Here is a 13,696-nt window from a genome sequence, read left to right as displayed (position 1 = left end):
TTAGTTTTCCAGTAATTATTTTAGAATAAAAGGAGTTTTGAATGTGATCCTATGAAATTTTGACTTATTTAAATCAGCTGCTTAAATAAATCACTATTCTGTTTAATTCTTGTTCTGATTTGTTCTATTCCAGTTTGTCTTTGGTTCAGAGGATAAGAACTGGAATTTTCCCATAAGTACATAGCAAAATTCATATCTCTCTTTCTTACTGTTCACATTTTTGTCCAGACCAATTTGTTTTTAAAATGAATTTCCTCATTGCATTCCTGATTGTTCTCTTTAGCCTTTGTTTCTCATCCAGAAAAATCTGTAGTGAATTTAAGCACTCATGATTGACTCAAAAATAGTTTGTAAAAATTACAAATTAAATTTTAATCCAAATTGAATATTGCAAATGAAGGCATTTGAGATTGTTTTCGTATGTCTGCCACTCACTTGCCATAACATATAAAAGTACTTTTACATTAAAAAATAGTAAATGCTATAAAAATTTAAGGTAGTTTTGCCGCTTTGATTCTATGATTTATTTTCTCTGATACTAATGATAATAGTACAGTGATGATGGTTTAGCTATTCTATATTCCATTTTCAAAAGTAGACATATTTGTGAAAAGAAAAAAAATTATTGGTTTTAGTTTTTAATTTTTTTCCTTTTTTTTTTTACATTTCGCTTTAAATATTCATCTTATAGTCTTAGGGGTTTGGTTCTATTACACAATGAAATCTTTGAATGACAGTCTCTCTATTCTCTCTTTTTAAGATTTCTTTAGAACTTTTTTTCTTAAAAATAGTCTAATTTTTATCCTTAAGGTAAGCTAGTGTATTAAACACTGCGAAGTAAATTTTTTTGCTTCTACATTGATTTCTCTGATGAACCTGAAGTACTGAGACTTATTTAAAGACTTCTTTATATTCTTCACTTTTTATATAGTTTCTCCTTTGAGTGAAGAAGTTATAGATCTGATGCAAGATTTTCCTGCACCCATTACATTGGTTCCATTGTAGACCCTATGTTGAGCAGAACAGGGCATAACTGAAGGATTTCTCATACTTTTTACATTTCTAAGATTTCTCCCCTAGAAAGACTACTTGATTAGGAGACAACATTGGGCTTTGAATGAATCCTTTCCCAAACTCATCACATTTCCCATGCTTTTTCCCAAGTAGACTTTCTGTTCCCTATAAACATTGAAGTTCTTGGGAAATATTTTCATTTTTGAGGATGTGATCTGAACTCTTTGACATGATGTGAGCCTTCTGGTAAAATGACTGTTTTATGACAAACATTTCTTTTGAACTCTGAAAAGTTTTCATTATGTTGAAGGTGATTTGTAATTTTCAAAGATTATACCGGTCAAACAAACACAGACTCCTAAAGATTCTTTGAAGCACTAAAGGTTTTCCGGTGTTTCCTATGACAGACATGGCCTGTTGTCTAAGAACCAGTCCCACTCTGGGTATGGAGCACTTCATCACAAGATGGCTGGCCACTAAGCCAATGAAATTTTTGTTGATGACAATAGGGAAAAAAATTTACAAAATGGCTTTCAGTCTTCTATAGCTTTCTTCTTTTTCTGCAGTAATGGTGTAGAGTGATGGAAAAGACTGTGGCGGATGTCAAATACCTTTAGTTTACCAAAGGTCCTCTTACCATAAAAAAGGTGTGAAGAATTATACAATTCTTAAGTCCTAGATAAACATTACTTTGATACTTTTTGATATGTAGTCTTTGTCCTATTTCTAGTGAGTTGATATGTTCTCAGAGATACTGAATCCTGTCCATATGGACATTCTCATTATAAATGAAGCCAGAGAACATACATAAGTTGTAACTAAATGGAAGAATGCCTCCCAGATTCTTCTTTGAGAGGCAAGTGAAGGAGTTAGCAGAATTTGTTTTAATGTGCAACCAAAGGCAATAAAAAGCATCATTTGATAGGATATTTTTTGGTTATCTCATCTTGCAGTGCTTATGTTAACTGTAAGCAAATAAACCTATATAAAGATAATGTCTGCTTATGTGTCAACAACTGTAGGTAATGGATAAGAGAAATTCTATTAAGAATTTGACAATGTTCCCCTAAACTAAATCAACTTATAATTTAATACTCAGTTACTTCAGTACAAAGATCTGTGAAAAATGGAGGATGACAAAAAAATACATTGAAAAATAAAATTTGTGATTAATAAATGAAAGAAGCAAAGATTTATAGATTAACCAGAAGCTTTGTGTTAATATATTATAAATATTTTCCATCAAAAAGAGTCACAAAATATTAGATGTTGGGAGCAACGTGACAAAAAGCGAAGTGGATTTTATCTAAACAGCTATGAAAACCCTAATTACCAGTGTGCTAGTCACTTCAAAATAAAAAATTGTGTTCCTAGGACACATACAGATGTAGATTGACACACCTGGGCATAGTTGATTTGGTCATGGTTCCAAAGATAAAGGGAGGCAGGATTTACATACAGCAGTAGGGCAGCTTGTGAGAGGTTAGCTAGGAGATGAGAAGTGAAGGGGAGCTGGATGGGGCTCACCCATCACCCCCTTCTCTGGGACCTCAGTGATAGACAAAAGAGTTAAGACACACCCTCCCATTCCCCCCCCCCACACCCCAGGGCTCTTGTTGACATGTGGCTAGTGAAAAGAGAGCCAGAGAGAGCAAAAGGAACATGATCTGCCAGCATTTCTATACCTGTGCTCATCATTGAGAATAGAACTGCTGCATTTAAACACTTCAGCCTCAGATACAAACACAGTGAATAATCCCAATGTATTTGAAGAAGTGGCACTTAGTCAAGTAGAGCAGCTGGACCTGACCAAATGCATACAAAAGTAATTTCTCCTGTATATGATGTAATTATTTAAAGATACCTGGGAATCGATTTTGAAGATATTTTAGAGGAGAAATTTCAAAAAGGAAAAGAACAAATGTCTAAAAGTTTTTTTGGTTTAAAAAAAAAAAGATCTCAGCAGCTAATGACCAGTATTTTGCTTTTTTTATCTCTATAAAATCTTTGAAAAAGTTGGTGCAGTCAAGTGTATTCATAATATAAACATGAAAATGTAACAGGTAAGCTTTTACAGGTGATTTTCTACAGTTGAACTCTTCATAATCATATAATTGGCAAAGTAATTTAGAAACCACAGAATCTTATCTTTCCACTCATTGTTAATTTTAAATAAGAACAAAATGCAGCCTTATATCTTGTCAAATAAGGTGTCTCCCACACATATGTTAAGAATCACACAGGATTCTATAACAGATGCAACCACAAAAATAAATGTATACATTAATTTGCATATACTTGCTATCTACATGTCAACATCAAACTCGTCATGAAAAGGAAGATACAAGCTTATTGAAGGTGTTTTCCAGTGTAATGGAAGATGCTCTGCATGGAGTCAAATTAGAAATCTTTTAATTGAGAGAGTCAGTCTTAGATCACATTGTACTAATCTTGCTATAGCCCTAAAAAATACTTTAAAGCTTTCTTATCTAAATCCATTGAAAAGAGATCCAGCTAATAATAATCATCCTCACTGGAAAAAATGGATAAAAAATGTACATTTCCCAGATTAAATAACCAGTACATCCATGTCTGTTACATGTGTGCATGTATACACAGTCACACACTCTCACACATTCACACACACAATCAGTGAAATGTTCAGAACCTTATGTATACTAAAAGGAAAACTCATTTGTTATGATCTTTGTAGTTCTTTTCCCAAAATAAAAAATAGAATATTAGACCTTCAAGTAGTTTTAGATATTAGCTAGGCCAACTAGTCATTTTATAAAATCAGAGGGAATTGAATAAATGGCAAATATAGCTACTAATAATAGTTAGCATTCATATAACCCTTTAAGCTTTGCAAAATTTTTTACAAATATGGTCTGATTTTATCCTAATAATCACCCTGAGAGGTAGGTGCTATTATATCCCCCATTTTACAGATGAGAAAACTGAGGCAGACAGAGGTTTAATGACTTGCCGTGTGTCACACAGCTAGTAAGTATCTGAGGAGGGATTTGAACTTAGGTTTTCAGCACTTCAGACCCAGTGCTCTCTCCATTATATCATCTAGCTGTCATAATCTTCCATTAAATCCGTTGGATTTACATATCAGTGATTTTCAAGCTAAAGTCCCTTAGTACTTTTTGTTCATTGATTTTTCCCTCCAAGATGATGCCTCATACCTGTAATGTCTTCACATTCCGTGACTATTTTCTTTCGTTTTCTCAAAGCTTCTTCAAAATCACTTATCCAAAGTGGTGTTCTCCATTTCTTTGTCTAATCAAGTTTTCCTTATACACCTCAGAAATGAGGGAAGAGTTGCATACATATTTATGGTCTTTTATTTCTATACGTGAATGCCTAGATTTGAGATTTATGCTTTTGAACATATGTGGGCTTTGGTACCCCCCCATACTGGGCCACAGAATACAAACTTGGACCATTTGCCAGGAAGTTTGAGGAAAGCAGATTTTAGATCAGTGTGAAGGAAAAACTTCCAGTAAGTAGAGTGGTTGAAAAGTATAATAAGCTTTTTTTTTTCCTAAGGAATGTAGTCACCTGTCATTGGATGTTTTCAGATTGAAGCTGGACTTTTCAGAGGTGGACGAGAGATGACCTCTGAGGACTTTATACACTCTTAAGCTTTCATCATTCTGCCAAATGAGGATTTATATAGTTGTTTTTGCCTTTTTGATTGCAGATCTTTTAGATTCCTGAAGTAATGTTGCTGAACTATTAAAAATGTATCTCCTACTTACTTCTATTCTTTTGTAGTGAAATCCATAGATTTAAATTTATTTCCTGATACCCTTACAGCAGAGAATACATAGTAGTAGTTGTTTTTATCTTGGCTTTTGATTTTATAGATATGTTTACCTTTGGATTGTTTTATTTGTTTACTTTTTATTTTTATTAAAAAACAAAAACAGTGTGCTCAATTATAAAACCTAAATAATGATAGTATCCAGGCTTAAGTTCACACTTTGGGCACAGACTATAGGTGCTTAATGGAAGTTTTTTGACTGTGACATTTCTAGTAGCCTCTTTTTCTTTGGTGATATTCTTGTTTATTTTATATAGCCTTCTAGCTTGTTTTAGATTGCCTTATGTGCTTGTATATAAATATGTATGTTTGTTCTATTAAAAAGTTCTGTGGAAATGTTTAAAATCCTTACAATTCTTTTAGCATAATAATTTCCACATACTTTATACCTATTATGGAAACCAATTTTGAGATTAACAGAAAATGTATATAAAGCATTTTGAAACCTATGAACTTATTAATTGACACGGAAGGTAAAGTCATTATAGTAGGAACTATTTTTTTCCTATATATTTGAAGATGGCACTGTCCTCTTAAGTAAGATAGTTTTTGTCTGTGAAGTACAGGAAAACTCAGTGACACTAAGTGGCCTTTTCTGGCGGCTGTCTTGTCTCCATTTGTACCACTTGAACTAGCATAATCTTTGGGAATTAGAAAGAATAATTATGTTTTCTGGCTTCATTCTTTTTTAAATGTGTGAAAATTATTTATAAGAAATTAAACCCCATTATTTTCTCCATTTTTATTTAAAGTTAAAAACTATGAGACCAGACTTTATAAAATTATTCTCTTCTCATATATAGTAGAAATCCAACAACTTGTTCTTGAAGTTGTTAAAAGTGGTTCTCAAGTGAACTTCCTCTGTGGCTTTCTTATACAGTTGTATTTCTATATTTTCTTCAAAAACAGTCAAATAGTTTAATTTTTAATAAGTTGTGATTTTTTAAAATTGGGTTTAGATGTTCTAAAGGGCTTGCTTTCAGCTCCTATAGATATATAGCATTCCATTTTGTCTTCCGCACTATAGTAATAGTTTTCATTTTGCACATAAGTATTTATTTCACCCATAGTAGTAAACCACTTTTCTTAGTTTTCTCAGATTTGAAATTAGATGAATTCTAACAAATTATTCATTTTCAAATGTTCCTTTTCTCTGAATATGTTCGTGGTTAGAGTGCTGTTATATTGTGTGATATAGTTAAGACTTATTTATTGGAGCACTATTTAAGTCAAGCTTTATTTTTGGTCTTTGTTTATTCTCAGTAGTAACCAATCTGGTTTGGTTGGAGCATTGGGTATAAACTTATTTTGAGATCTGGGGACCTAGAAATAAGGCTCCAGGTTTTCCTTCCTTTTTGTTCTCCTACTCCTCTACAATCCTCTCCCTCTCCACTCCCCGGTTACACTCACCCATACTACTTCTTTATATTCTCTAAAGTAATTTAGATTTCCAAAAAGGAAATGCCCTTTTTGTACGATAGGGACCATTTTACACCAGGCTTGTGGATTTCTAGCAATAACTGTAATCCTTTCTAATCCTGTTACCTCCTTAAATAGTTTCTCTTTTATTTTTGTTTTCCAGATAGCATTTTTTTTTTAGTTTTCATCAAAACATTAAGAATATCTTGTTTTCCTGACTTTCCCCACTTCCCTACTCCACCAGTTTTTCTTTACATTACAATGTAAAGAGCATCTTTCAAAATCAAGTGTACTAGGGGCAGCTAGGTGGCACAGTGGATAGAGCACCGGCCTTGGATTCAGGAGAACCTGAGTTCAGATCTGGCCTCAGACACATAACACCTTCTAGCTGTGTGACCCTGGACTGAACCCCGTTGCCTAGCCCAAAAAAAAAAAATTAAGTGTACTAGGGGCAGCTAGGTGGCACAGTGGAGAGAACACTGGCCGTGGAGTCCTGTGTTGAATAATAGTAATTTTTAAAAACTATCCATACTTATGTTATAATTAGTTTCTTCTTAGTTACTGCTAAAAGCACTCCTATCTCCTTTTTCCCTGATTTGTTAGAACCATTGCTTTGCAAAGGGTAAAACAGAACTTGAACTGAAAATGTTCTGTGAAGATTATTATCTTCCTAACTTTTTAAGTTTAGGAAGATGTTTTTCAATGCTTGATTTTCTTATATGAATTCTCATGTGAATTTATCTTTAACCTTGTCTTTGAAGAGACTATTTGCCATCCTTATCAAAGAAATTACAATCCATCTTCAAATTCTTTTCTTTTATTGTGTATCCCTTCACTATTGTTTGCATTTTGTTCAAACATTTACTAAGCTTTTCTTGGACTTTCTGTATTTTGTTTGGTAAGTGCACACAAACTTCTTTTCTTTCATCCCTCTGTATTTTGTTCCCAACATGTAATCTGCCTAAAGATTAGGTTTCCATTTTAGATTTTTAGAAGTTATTCTGAGAGAAAGTTCATTTATGAGAAAGTATAGCAGATGATTATACCTTGCTACTACTTTCCTAATCTCTCCCACCATTGTTGTAAATTAGGACAACTTCTAGCATCCGGCCTTTTAATTTCTTCTTTGTTTCAGAAAATTACACATTTTGCTTTTTTTCCCCTGCAATTTATGTAGTTTATTAGGACTTCTGATTCATTGTCCATCAGAGTCACCTGGTTTTATGGCTGTGCTGGTTCCCAAGTATGGTTAATGGGGCTACCATCTTACAGACTCCTAACTTTGGTTCCAAAACTTCATCCAGGTATGCATAAGGTCCTTTTCACCTAGGGTACCTTTAAGTAGGAGAAAAATTTCACTAGAAACCTTGCACAAGTTACCTAGTGACACTTAATTGTCCCTTTGATATTTCTCTTGTCCTTAAATTTCAGTATATTTTCACCTTTGCTTCCACTACATATGTGCTTTTAAACTCTGTGTGCTTTTGGAGCTAGGATTAGGCTTTTTTGGTATCCTTTATCTTTCTCATAAGCGACCTTGATTTAATGTTTATAAGACTTTTGAATAGAGTTCTCAGACTTCCCTGAGAAGCATTTCCATTCTCTCTTTATCTCATTGCTTGTTGCACATTGCTTAGTATCAGACTAGTGTAGGGCAACACATGTCTTTCCACACCCATCATATTTGTCAGGAGATCTGAGCACTGGTTCTGACACTTATAAGCTGTGTGACTGAGGGGAGGTTACTTTACCTACCTAAACCTCAGTTCCTTTATCTGTAAAATGGGTGGAAAACTTTTAGTACCTGCCTTGCTGTTGTGAGGAAAACACATCATAAACTATGAAGTGATAAATAGATAAATAGGTAGCTAGTTCTATCTCTGTCTAATCTTCCTATCTATACACACAAATTATTCTTGTTTTCTTTTTCCATCCTGATGCACATATGATTGGACATTTTCTTTTTCATGTCTACAAAAGTATTCAGTCTGTTGATTGATTATATTTAAACTCTACAAAATATAGGAAATTTTCCTATCTTAATTTTACTTATTTTTGCCTGTTTTTCATATTTAGGTCAAGAATAAAATGACAAAGGAACAGTATATTAAAATGAATAGAGGTATCAATGACAGTAAAGACCTTCCTGAAGAATATCTGTCAGCTATCTATAATGAAATAGCTGGAAAAAAGATATCAATGAAAGAAACAAAAGAACTAGCAATACCTACAAAGTCAAGTAAGCAGAGTAAGTACCTGAATTAGTCAAATGTTGATTGTCAGTGGGGAAAAAAAGGTTCTTTATATATAATGTATAATTTCTCCCTTGGTCCATAAATTATCTCAATATACCTCATTGCATGGTAGATACTTATTTAACAATGTTTATAAACCCCTCAGGTCAGTCTGTATAACAGCACAAGGTTGGGACCAAATCAGATAGAGAGTTGCTAGGTGTGGGAGAAATTGATATGTAGAAGTAGTCAAGATAAGCTTGGTTGGCTTACGTGACTAGACTTCATAAACATGTTACGGTTGGAATTGTAGCTTCTGCTTTAGACTGGGGGTCAACAAACTCTAGCAAGGGGGCCAAAACAGACAGTGAGCTAAAATTGAACTTTATTTAAAAATGTAAAAAACATTCTCAGCTCAAAATCAGGCAGTAGGAAATAGTTTGCTGACCCTTGCTCTAGGCACAGGTCAAGTCAGCCAATCAGCTAGCATTATTAAGCACCTACTAGGTTCCAGGCACTGTGCTAAGTACTGGGGGCTACAAAGAAAGACCCCAAACAGTTCTCAGAGACTTTACAGTCCAATGGGGGAGAGACAACATGCAAACAACTTTATGCAGCCAAAATAAATGCAGGATAAGTTGGTGTAGTATCAGAGGGAAGGCACTAAGATTAAAGGGGTTTAGGAACGGCTTCTTGTACAAGGTGGGACTTTAGATGATAAGGAAAGCTTGGAGGCTGAGATGAGAAAAGTAGAGTGTTCCGGGCATGAGTGACAGCCAGTAAAAGTGCTCAGTCAGGAGATGGAGTGTCACATATGAATAACAGCAAGGAGGCCATTGTTACTTGATGTCAGAGTATGTAAGTAAAGGAGTAAGGAATAAGAAATTTGGAAAGTTAAGAAGGGGCCAGGTAATTGGGTGGAACAGACCTGTGCAGAAAAGGATGATGTGAAAATCAAGTACTGAGACTGGATGATGTGTCAGACATGGGCAAAGGGAATGAGGTGTAGGAGAACCAGGCAGTTCAGGAAGATGAGGTCTCTCTTTGAAGCAACATCTGAATATGGGTGTTGAGCCAGAAGATTGAGAGCAAGGTGCCAGAGCATGTCCTGCAGAGTGAGGATAAAGTGATTTCCAGATTTCCAAGTGCTGTAGCAGAAGCATCTCAGCTACTTGGAAGCAAAAGAGGTTATTAGATTCTCTTTACTCCCTGTGAAATTTTCTTATCAGAAAAATTTTGTTTAACTGTGATCTACTCTTAAAGAATCATAATTACTGAGTATAAGCACAAGTTATTTGTGCTCTATCCATTGTGCCACCTAGCTGCCCCTAGTACACTTAATTTTGAAAGATACTCTTTACTTTGTAATATAAAGAAAAACTGGTGGAGTAGGGAAGTGGGGAAAGTCAGGAAAACAAGTTGTTGGTAATGTTTTGATGAAAACTAAAAAAAAAAAATCCTATCTGGAAAACTAATCTCTTTGTGCACTCATGAGACTAAAAGCTGACCAAACAGTTGAAACTTCACATCTTACATCTAGGTCAGTCCCCATCTTCCTTTTTTTGTTTATTTTTGGTTTTCTTTTTTGTTATAAACTTGCCACAGATTCCAAAAATAGAATTTTTCATGCACTGTCATGAACACATTGATTCTGTACAGTTGTAAATTGAAGAAGCTTCACACTTACTTGCTTATTACTTTTACACTTGTTCAAGGCTCAGAGTAGGGCTAGAAAATGATTTTTCATGTCTTTTTCCATCTTTCCCCAACCATAGGTGAAATGGCAGAAAGTAAAGATATCTGGAAAATTCCAAGTTCTGTTTTATGATGAAATAATGCTTATTTGATCTAAGTACTTAAATTCTGTTCAGAGACAAAAAACAGAATAGAAAAAGACAAATGTTCAGATAAAAATGTCAGGAGGATACTCTCCAACCGCTTTTTTTGTGTTCCAAAAGATATGGGGATAATATTACAATGATATCCAGGGAACATAATTAGAGAAGGGTAATGAAGGTAATGGAAATAGGGAAGTAATTTAAGACTTTGGAGTCAAGAACTAGAAATTTGCATTCAGTTGGAGATAGTGAGCAAAAGAAAAATGTTGAACTTGATTGGCCATTAACTTTTTACTTGGACTTGATGATGATTGTCAGGTGCTATATTTATAACATGCTGAGTATTTCTACTTAACTTTTCTTATTTCAGCCTGTATTTTCCATTTTTTCATATTCTTCCTTCTGGCTCTTCTGCAGTATTCTAAAAGGGCTCTCTCCTTGCCCTTTAGCTTTTTCTGGAAGCATGGAATCAAATTCATAGAAACTGGAGGCAAGAAGGCTATAGTGATACATTGAGACACCTAAACACCCTGAAATGCCATTGTTACTATATACTTCTTGACTCCCAGAAAAACAGCAAGCATGTTTGAAGTGGGAAGGCAATTTTCCTTAGCCTTTCAACTAAATCCTCTTTGCTCCCATGCTTCACCTGAGAAGCTTATTATTCCTGATTCCCATCCTCAGACTTTTTCCTCTAAACTGTAACTTTATTTACTAGTAACCATTCATTTTTACATTGTAAATAAAATGGTAACTGGTAAAAAGCCTTACTTTTGATTTAGCAACATTAACTATGCATATATAAATACAATTATTGCAGATGTAGCCAGTGAAAAGCAGAGGAGACTTCTGTATAATTTAGAAATGGAACAAATGGCTAAGACAGCTAAAGCTCTCATGGAAGCAGTCAGCCACGTTCAAGCACCTTTTACCAGTGCAACTCATCTGGAACATGTGAGACCTATGTTCAAGGTGAGAATTGTTAGTGATTTTTGGTAATAAGATATATTTTTATATTTTAATTTAAATGCTTTGAATAATAATCAGGAATAATGAATAGATCTGAAGTGCTTGTTATATGTAGCACAGTGCCTGGCACTTAGTAGACAATTAATAAATGCTAGTTGATTGACTCTGGTGATTCAGAATTTATTTTCTTTGACTTATACTTTTGTCTTCCATTCTACAGCCTGGATAGACTCTTGACAGTCTGTTTTCTCAAAGACTTTTTTTGTTTTTATGCCTTCTTTCTTGGATTATTTTTTGCATCCATGTTTAGTAATTCCTAGAAATCTAAGGAAAGGAATATGTTTTTCAGATATTCATTCAGTAGGAAAAAGCAGTTAGCTTTAACATATGAATGGTTGACAAGTGCCTACAATTGCAGAAACCTTTGAACATTATTCTTAAGTGAAAGTATATTCTTATTCTATATAAAAACTTCTGCTACTAACTGCCCCGGAGCAGGAATCTTTGCTTTAAACTTTCCTATGGGCTCCTAGGAAGTGGTTTAGGTTATCTCCTTCCATTCCTGCCATTTTTTTCTCCAGCATCATTTGAAGAGCTTTCTCTTGGGACAGGGAGACAACTATGGCCAAATGGATAGTGCTAGACAGCTTCTGCTTCCAGCACTTACTAGCTGGAGCAAGGCCCTTAATGTCTCTAAGCTTGTACTATGGGGATATTACTATCTACCACATGGGGCTGTTGTGAGGATCAGATGGATCATATATATAATCAAAATACCTCGTAAATGTCAGTCCTTATTTTTATCCTCTCCGAATTTGTACACCTTCATTCAGCAGACTGTGCTTAACAGTAATTAGTTTCATTGCAATAAAACATATAAAACAGTATTACAGGGGGCAATGAGCACTATAGGGATTATCCTGTAAATTGGATGAGAAATAGACTGAGGATCAAATACTATTTTGGATCATTGCCATCCATCCACGTTTTTGTCTGACACTTTCCTGTGATGGAAACAGCATTGATTTTAGAATCAGAATCCTTAGGTTTGATTCTTACCTGCCGAGACTCATCTATATTACCCTGGGCAAATCACAGCTCCTCCGAGCCTTCATATCCTCACCTTTAAAATAAGGGCAATAATATCTACTTGCTATATAGGGCTATTGTGATTTAAAAACAGCACAACAAAAACATTTACCTTAGTATTATATAAATGTGAGCTGTTACTGTTAATAACATAAAAATGAATGGGGATATACCTAAATTCCGGGCACTTGTTTTTTCCACTTCTAGGCCAACATTTTCTGTTGACTTTCACTGATCTAGTTATGGTAGATTTGATCTTTTAAAAGCAATTGTCTAAGTGGAACAGGTAACTTTTTCAATATATGAAAGATCAAAGCTGAAATTTTGTTCAGGGAGCAAGTTTAAGAGGAAGAAGATAATTCAGGTACTGAAAGTACAAAATGATTTAAAGCCTTGAAATTAATATTTGGGCATTTGGAAAAATCAATGGGGTACTTTGGGGACATGGGAAGCCATTTGTTAGGAAAGATTTTATTTCTTTGTACAACAGCCATTAATGTTTTACTTGAAATTAATTGTTTTCAGCTGTTATATTTAATACATGTTTAAGTATTTCACTTGCTGGTCTTAAAAATAGGTTTCTCAGCCCTTCTACTTCTATGGCCAGATTAGCTTCAAGACGCTATTCTCCCATTTTCTGAAACAGCCTGCCAGAACTCATTTTGCCAGGAATTGTATTTTCTTATTATAGTCCCTAAATTGTAAAGTTTCATTTTCTTTATTCAGAATATATTTTAGAGTTTCTCAGACATTTTTATGAAAATCAGTGTTTTATCATCATACACTAACGGATATATATACAGATTGAATTCCTAGAACGTATTATATTTTTTAACTTTTCTAGTTGGCCTGGACACCTTTTCTGGCTGCATTCAGTGTGGGCCTACAAGATTGTGATGATACCGAAGTAGCTTCTCTTTGTCTGGAGGGCATACGATGTGCAATCAGAATTGCTTGCATTTTCAGCATTCAGGTAACAGACTATTTTGATATGTTCGGCTTTTGTAGTCAGCCTGAAAATGTTATATATGTCATTAATATGGCATATAACTACAAAACTTTTTCTTTGTCTACATTATTTGAAAATGAATTAAGATTTTATGAAGTTCCTTCAGTTGAGTGAAATTTAAATTAAAATTTCTACTAAGCTTTATTCTGTTGTTCTGTGTGATTTCTATTGCTTAGATTCTTGGTGTGTCTAAAAATCATGATAAGGCTTGATGGAAATTTCTTTTTCCAGAGAATATTAATATTTTAAAGAATGTTTTCTCAGTTTTTACTACCTACATGATATGATT

At 34.2% G+C, this 13,696-nt stretch overlaps 1 protein-coding gene across 1 annotated transcript in view; it reads left to right on the top strand.

Moving 5' to 3' along the window:
- The window catches only part of LOC114053879 (brefeldin A-inhibited guanine nucleotide-exchange protein 1), a 152,101-nt gene that overhangs the window by 84,802 nt on the left and 53,603 nt on the right, over nucleotides 1-13,696 (top strand). Inside the window, exons 18-20 of the mRNA XM_027876986.1 lie at nucleotides 8,345-8,516; nucleotides 11,161-11,312; nucleotides 13,243-13,371. Coding sequence (XP_027732787.1) covers nucleotides 8,345-8,516; nucleotides 11,161-11,312; nucleotides 13,243-13,371 — 453 coding nt within the window. The remainder of the gene's footprint in view (nucleotides 1-8,344; nucleotides 8,517-11,160; nucleotides 11,313-13,242; nucleotides 13,372-13,696) is intronic.

Source organism: Vombatus ursinus, unplaced genomic scaffold (genome assembly GCF_900497805.2).
Source record: "Vombatus ursinus unplaced genomic scaffold, bare-nosed wombat genome assembly UNPS02014812.1, whole genome shotgun sequence".
NCBI lineage: Eukaryota > Metazoa > Chordata > Mammalia > Diprotodontia > Vombatidae > Vombatus > Vombatus ursinus.
The sequence above is the reverse complement of the archived record's forward strand: the minus strand, read 5'-3'. Positions and strand labels throughout refer to the sequence as shown.